The 7,688-nt window shown below is 36.8% G+C and overlaps 1 protein-coding gene across 1 annotated transcript; it reads right to left on the reverse strand.

Annotated features, from left to right (window-relative positions):
• Positions 1 to 92: 92 nt before the first annotated feature.
• Positions 93 to 5,191, reverse strand: LOC117923853 (nucleobase-ascorbate transporter 2). The gene is made up of 14 exons (XM_034842351.1): positions 4,772 to 5,191; positions 4,578 to 4,675; positions 4,073 to 4,249; positions 3,444 to 3,544; positions 3,275 to 3,350; positions 3,091 to 3,150; positions 2,517 to 2,701; positions 1,948 to 2,044; positions 1,773 to 1,859; positions 1,238 to 1,296; positions 1,042 to 1,133; positions 874 to 951; positions 629 to 789; positions 93 to 534 (listed from the first exon to the last, which is right to left on the reverse strand). The coding sequence occupies exons 1-14, from the start codon at positions 4,860 to 4,862 to the stop codon at positions 322 to 324; spliced, it is 1,575 nt and encodes a 524-aa protein (XP_034698242.1). The 5' UTR covers positions 4,863 to 5,191; the 3' UTR covers positions 93 to 321.
• Between the last annotated feature and the right edge of the window lie 2,497 nt (positions 5,192 to 7,688).

The raw sequence follows: 7,688 nt of genomic DNA on the forward strand, positions 1-7,688 counted from the left end.
ATTCCTCCCATGTAGTTGTGTGGGAAGTGTTGATAACAACTGTCATTGTTGGCATACATATAACACTGTAAATATAGGGGGCCTCAGCTAAATGCAGTGGATAAATAAATTATTTTTACTGGATTAAACCTGAATAACCCTAGTCAATATACATAAAATTGAAGAAATAGATAAAAGACAAAACAAAGCTGCCATCTCGCTCCGAGTCAAAACATGGAAGATCTCCATTTCAGTCTCTCTCACTAAGATTGTGATCATCACACAATCATTTTCTACAGACATGGCTTTTCCTTACATCTCTCTCTCTTGTAAGGCAGGCATTCAAGATGGTGGAAAGAAGCGGTTGAGGTTGAAAGGGAGGGTGTAGAACTCCTCATTCCGGCTGTCTCCTTTAAATGTCCGGAACTTAACCCACCATGGCATCCCCCTGTCTCTGGCGCTGTCCTTGTAGTCAAGTGTGTTGTCTAGGAAAATAGCAACGATTAATGCAACCGTTGGGGACGAGAAGAAGATGGTGTTGAGGAAATCATTGAACTGCATGGAAATATAAATGAAATGAAAATCCAACCCACCACCCAGCAATATAGTTTGACGTTAGCAGATAATAAACTAACTAGGAAAGACTCACCCATCCAGCCCTTGTATGAGCAGGACCATGAAGGGCAGCAGAGGTGTATTCCCTGAAATACTCAGGAATGGACAAACCCAGGAAGAAAGCCACACCCGTGATGAAGAGGTTCCTCATTGAGTTCATGTTTGTAAATTGCAAAAATGATAGCCCCACAGAAGCTGAAAACAACAGTATATATTCTCAACCACCAAATTGCAAAGTTAAGAATAGAGGAATCAAAGCAAAATAGTGATACTACTCACCAACTAGGCCAAACAAAACACAATATACAGCAGCAAATATAGTGAAGGGTATTGATGCAAATAAAGCTCCAAATTTCCCTGCAAGTACAAAAAGAAAAATGAGTTTTAAGGGACAAAGAGAAGAAGTAATTCAAGAAGCAGTAGTATGTGTGATAAATTGTTGCTCACCTAGTATTGAGAAGAATATCATAAAACCAGCTGAAATTTGAATGACCCTGCGGCTTCCAACGCGAGTTGATCCAAGAAGGCCCACATTTTCTCTGTTGTGTTTTTTTTTCTCAAATAAATTAAGGACTATTCCAAGAAGGAAAAAAAAAAAATCGAAAGCAAGAATTTGTTGACAGGGTAGTATGAGCATACTTACACAGACACTGTCGAGCCAGTGGATGTCCCAAAGAGTCCACTCAGTAAGATCCCAATTCCCTGCAAAACGAGGTTCAATATAAGTTCTCTAAAGCTAGAATTGTGTAATTTTATTCTAGGGCAATGTTGGCAGAACCATTTTAATGAGGTCTGGTCGGATATACAATCAACTAGTTCGCTTGAATTTTCCATGGTTGTAACCTAACTTTTTTTCTTTTTTTTTTGTCCTTTTTACTTCTATTGCTTTGGTGAACCATAGAACAAAATTGCCACCACTTTTTATTTGCATGATTTCAGAAAATTGTACCCCTAAAATGTCCAAGTTGGTAGAATATCATGCTAAACAGGGGGGCACTGGTTTAACAGACAAAAGTTTTTGTTGGTCCCACAGGAAAAGACACAGGCCATGTAGATTTTGCTGTCAGTTTGAGAACTTGTCACATGTCAGTTTATCAGGTCTGATGGCATCCAAAGTGATAATTTTGCTACTCGTGAAGAATAATGGAGCATAAATCCAACAAGTATAATTTGCAGACCTGCCAGCCAATACCCCGGCTAAGGACGTGGGCTGGAGGTGGTGTGGCACTTGCTAGCCGAGACGCAGCCTTATAAGCTCCAGTTGACTGCCAAAATAAATACAAACTGTTATTACCAGTAATCAATATCTATGATCTTTAATCCTCTGTTGTGTGCAGGGCACATGCATAATACCTCAATCAATGAGACCAGGACAGCAGCCATCATTCCAAAAGCATGACCAGCATCAAAAGTGGGTGCGCCCCACTGAAGAGGATATGGTATCTTTATCCTACATAGCAATGATTCCAAGGATTAGAGGCAATACTAAGAAATCTATTTGATTGAAAAATGTACAATCTCTCTGTACACAGTTCCAGGAGGAGGAACCCACCCATGAGTGGATGTCACTTATCAAATGGGGTCCCTATAAAAGTGTTACACTAAAAGGATGATACAACTTGTGCTTGTTTTCCAACTGTACTTTCAGGGTGTTTGAACAGTAGCCATTCTCCATGAAGAGAATTTTGGGTACCAACCGTGGACTTGATTTGAGATTAGCCTTGTCAGTTTAAAAGAAATTTCCAGAATGTTTCTATGCACCACCACCACTGGCCATCCAAAGATATGCAGTATGCTCAGATCACTGTAATAAGGAGCACTAATAGTTCTGGTATAGGCATTTGTGTCTATGGTATGTGTGTGTATTAGCATATTAGATTTAGGCAAACACAAAATTGATGGAAGCTAATTCTGATACCAACCATGGAGCAGAAGATATGAGGTTGGCCTTGTCAGTTCGGCAGTTATGTTGGGTTGTTTCAGGACGATGTCTGTATGCACCACTGGCTGTCAAGAGATGTGCATATGCCCATATCACTGTGACTGATATAAGGAGTGCAAAACGCTCCAGTAAAGGCAGTCGTTTTGTTTGAAAATGTTTCAAGTACTGCGAACAAAAAGTAAGCACACATAATTAGAAAGAATATTTGCTTCCCAGCTAATACTATCCAAGGTTCATACTGCTAGTAATCTGGCTAGTTTGCTTAAACCGATTTTGCAAAAATTACAATATGCAACATACAATTCCGCTAATGGCTGAAACTTCTAAGCTTCTCCCCATTTAGTATAATAATGAAGTCTAAAATTTTCAAGTCTTGTTCCAAATGATAGACATCCACCACAACCAGGAGGAACTGACTCCCACTGGGGATAATCTAGTAGAAGATAAAGAACCATTTGATGGAAACAAGTTTCATTCCCGTTTGGTATAGAAACTCCCATTACCCTGCAAAGATCAAATTAGAAAGTGAATTCAACAAATAGGATGCTGTTTACCTGGGAGAAGGCAATAAATAGGAAAAGCATGGGTATGCCAATTTCCACGCACCGTCCAAGCTGATAGAAATTTGGAGAAACCAAGGTGAATGGTATCAGTGAGAGGGAAAAAGAATACCGACTTTTCTTTTCTGAAATGAGAGATTTAAGAATTAAAATACAGGCATCAAAACTTCTACTATACCACTGGGAAGCCTCTGTCAAACAGCCCAAAACCCACTAACGAGATCACTGGTACCATTCCAAGTGGACTAAAAAACCTGAGACACCAAAAAATGTCCACATTTGAACACAAAGAAAATCTACCAGTAAAGCTCATTTTCTTGATTATGAATGTACAACTTTCATTTTACCTCGAACAGATGGCCCATATTTGACTGTACCCCAGAATAATTTGTATGCTTGATGCCACTATCAGAGCACCTTGGATTGCTCTCATGGTATTGAGAAATCTCTAAAAGTATAAAAATACAAAGCCATCAGATTTCAAACAAATTTGGCACATTATCATTAAGGTTTTAAAGTATGGTCCATGGTAAAATTCATTTCTAGACAGGATCATGTGTAGAGAATAATGAATCTTTTTCTCCCTTCCTAACCACGCCACCCTCAGGAAAAAAAATGTTTTCAGGTACCCTTTTCCGGAATCTTAATAATAAGGTTTTAAATCATTTTAATGAATGGTTTATTCTAATAGAGGATGTACCCACACACTGTCATTGGGTCAAACTCACCGTGTTCAATTATTAAGAAAGAACATGAATCTCCAGGTTCTGAATTGATTGTTGGATACTTGAGGAATTTCCCATCTATTTGTCCTCTCTAAATTTTATTTAGTAAAAGCAATTCGGTGAGTGGGCCACACAGATTTGGACCGAAAGAACTGCCTTTTTCGTGAATGGAATTCAACTTTAATGAGAAAAAGCAAATGCAGGAAAAAAAAAATTAAAAAAGGAAGAACTGAGACGGAAATTAAACTAACCTGATGAGGATCAGAGATTTCCATCAAAGATGAATCATGAATTATGGAGATAACGGGGACCATGAAAGCATATGAGCCCCCAACCACGGTCGGCAATCGAGTCCCAAACAGAGTCTGTAGAAGTGTATTAATTCCTTCTACAAAAAGCAGAGTCTGCACTACCCTCACTTTGTCATCCTGATCCCATTCATCGAATTAACCAAAAAAAAAGGGAAAATGAAAATACATTTCAATCGGGTAACAGATAGGAACAAAAGATTCATAAGACATTCCAATTTGGTTCCCCAAATCTCCTCTTTTATGCTTCTCCTTTAGCACATTTGGCAAATCGTACTAAAAAATGGATTTTTTTTAAAGAAATAATTTGATGATCATCAAGCCTTGTCTCAACACAATAATGCCCCTCAAAAACTTCATGGAATTTAAAGAAAATGGCTTTGGTAGATTGAATGGTAATAGAACCAAATCACAAAGAAAAATGATTGGGTTTTGAGAATTGGCTCACATCAGTTCCACCCATCAGAGGAACAAGGAATGAGGGAATCATCACTGCAGTCCCCAAGGCCAAGATGTAGTGTTGGAACCCCAGAGCTATAGCCTCCGCTGTTTTTACATCCAGAAAGTGAGATACCATTCAAAAAATGAGCCAATCATCAATTGGAGAATCAAGATTGAAGAAAAGATCAAGAAAGAGCGTACCCCATGAAGGATTTGAGTCGATACAGTACTCAAAGCCTTGAATCTGGTCCATTGGTGGATGGCTAATCTCTTCTGGCTTTGGAGCTGCCATGGCTGTAACACTAACACCCACTTCACAAGAATCACAACCACCCTTCTCAAAAACACTTCCCCCTCTCAGAGTTGTATCAACTGAATGCAATGGAATTGAAATGAAAGAATGGAAGAAATAGATAGAAGGAGAGATAAAGCTGAAGAAAGAATCACTGTAACACAAAAAGCAGAAAGACAAAGAAAGAAAGCAAAGGATGAGGGAAGCAAAAGAGAAAGGATTGTGGAAAAAAAAAATAAAAAGGAGTCGTAGCGGCTCTAGAGAGAGAGTGAGTGAGGGAAGAGACTACAAGTGTTAGAAGAAATAAATCAAGCATGCAGTTGCAGCCCACTCATAGCCTTTGTATTTTTCTCACTCTTCTCTCTCTCTCTTTCTCTATATACATATCCATCCCTTGTGTTTTCAATTTACAAGTGTGAAAGGTTCCGTTAACTTTTCCATATTCCCCAAACTACCCCTCTATGAACTTCCAAACCAAATGTTACCGTTGTCTTCACTGCCCTCTGCCATTTTATTTTACAACTCAACTTCTACTCAGGCCCATTATTATTCACCTAATCTTATACAAAATAATAAATTGGGGGCATATATTGAAATAGGTTTCTATGAAACTTCCACTTTTTCCATTTCCTCTTTTTTTTTCTTTTTCTTTTTATCTTATTTATTTTATTTTTAAATCCTTAAAAGGAGAGAAAGGAAAAAGGAGAGAAAAAGAGGTGGGCATTTTCTTCCTTTGAAAAAGATTATTGGGGGGTCATGCCCCTACTTCAAAATGATACCAACCCTTGGATCATCACTATTATTAAATGATTAAAAAATATAGTAAAAATGGTAGGGATAATAAAGTAATTTTCTAAGTACTTTTTAGAAATTTTAAGTACAATTCATTATTTCCTTTTAATAATAAATACTTTAAGTAAATAATAAGATGGTATTTATTCTTCTATTTAGAGCAATTAAAAAGAAAAACAAATGAAGGGTATTATTGGGACCAATGTGGCTTTAAATTTTTCAAAATCTTGGTAAAATCATAATGGATTTCTTAGCATTTTATTTAGAGTCCCATTAAGAGCTCTAACTAATGAATATATAAACAAAAATATCCCAAGTATTTAAATTAAGAGGAATTTAAAAAGGGAAAAAAAAAGAAAAGGAAAAGGGTTTGTTGTTATTTTAATTGCAAAGAATTTGAATGGCTAATCCAAACATGTTTGTTTTCAATTCAAAACCCCAATATAGATTCTGATTTGGGTTTTCTTTTTTAAGGAATGAGTGAGTGGGGTCCTGCAGTAAATGTTTGATAAACAAACAGGGTCTGACTAAGAGCCAACGTGTGAGGGAGCAGTGTCCGGAGTCCAGAGCCCAGAGCCCAGAGCCCAGAGTCCTAACGTCTCTATTTTTGATGCCCAGACAGCCACCATGGAAAACTGAGCCCAGCCTCTATAGTCTGTATCACCCTACGTGTATTCTATACTGTATGCCCCTGCCCCCAACCAGCAGTCAAATTATTAAATTTTGGGTTAATTATCATTTTTATTTTTTGTTGGAAATGCAGATGGGAATTTGGTAATTGGTATGGTGAGTTAAATGCATGGATTGGCATTTTCCTTTCTTTCCTTTTTTTGGGGCGTACACTGACACAACATTAATGCTTTCAACATTTACTTACAACAACAGATTATTTGAAGAAGAAATTGACAACAAATCAAGCTTTTTCTTCTTCTGGTTAAGATTCTTTCTCAGTTGCAAGTTAGCATTTCAATTTGAAGCAATTAGTCAAAAGACATTTTAGGTAAAAATGTTTAATGTTTTTGGTTAAAGGATGAAGGTAGATGTTGCCATTAGGCAACTCTAAAAGTTTAATCATTTCCAAGTTTATCCATCCTACCATCATAAAAGGGATTTTTTTGTACATTCATTTTAAGTCCGTCTTTGGTTCACAAAAAATATTTAAAAAATAAATATTGAAAAACTGATTTTCTCGTTTTTATTTTATCATAACAAATATAATTAAAAATTTTAAATATTTTTGAAGTATTTGCTCTCTTTATATGTAGAAAAAAAACAAAATAAAAATATTTTATTAATTTTAAATTCATGTTTTATTCACTTTTTTTTCTCTTTTTTCTTTAACTTTTCTCTCTCATATTTCATTAAATTTTTGGGAAAAAAAACATAACCTAGGTTTTCTTTCCTTGCAATACCCGAATAATTTCAAGGTTATTTCTTGAGTGTCATGAAAGTCAAATAGCCTGACAATGACATACCATTTCAAGGACATTTCTTGAGTGACTTTACTAATTTTTCCCCAACTTCTATGAAACATTTCAGAAGGATTCCCTCCCCCAACCAACAAAATGTAGGGGGTCCAAACTATTAAAAATTAGGACTGCGACATGAGGATAAGCAGCTAGATAGACGAATTCCAACAAGCACCAATCCTATCAAGCACAAGCGCTCTACCCTCCGACTTCCAAATCAGCAAAGCCAAAAGTGTGAAAAAAATAAAGTGGCATTCTGATGGGAACAAAAGCTATTGCCGTGACATGTAGACATGTCCGAATTGATGGACTGTTACATGAATTTAACTAAGGATGCCAACGATAAAAAGATGTCAAAATAGGACCCAAGCAACAAATTTGACAGGGAGGAGGAAAGGCTCCCACTCTTTTAACAGCTAATTATTCTGAGGCATGCTCTAGTGCCGCTTCTTCAAGATAATCAACACCACCACCCCAGAATTTGAAAACGGTAGTCAAGAGACTTTCAATTGAATGAATACCAAGTAAGAGCCCTGATTGTGTCAAAACTAGAAAGAACAAAGAA

Source organism: Vitis riparia, chromosome 10 (genome assembly GCF_004353265.1).
Source record: "Vitis riparia cultivar Riparia Gloire de Montpellier isolate 1030 chromosome 10, EGFV_Vit.rip_1.0, whole genome shotgun sequence".
NCBI lineage: Eukaryota > Viridiplantae > Streptophyta > Magnoliopsida > Vitales > Vitaceae > Vitis > Vitis riparia.

Excerpts from the sequence above, each read along its gene's own strand:
- LOC117923853 (XM_034842351.1), bottom strand. The coding sequence starts at position 4,862 with ATGGCAGCTCCAAAGCCAGAAGAGATTAGCCATCCACCAATGGACCAG. Across the intron at positions 4,676-4,771 it reads CGACTCAAATCCTTCATGGG|CGGAGGCTATAGCTCTGGGG; the intron begins GTACGCTCTTTC and ends ATGTAAAAACAG. Across the intron at positions 3,351-3,443 it reads ATATGGGCCATCTGTTCGAG|GTTTTTTAGTCCACTTGGAA; the intron begins GTAAAATGAAAG and ends TTGGTGTCTCAG.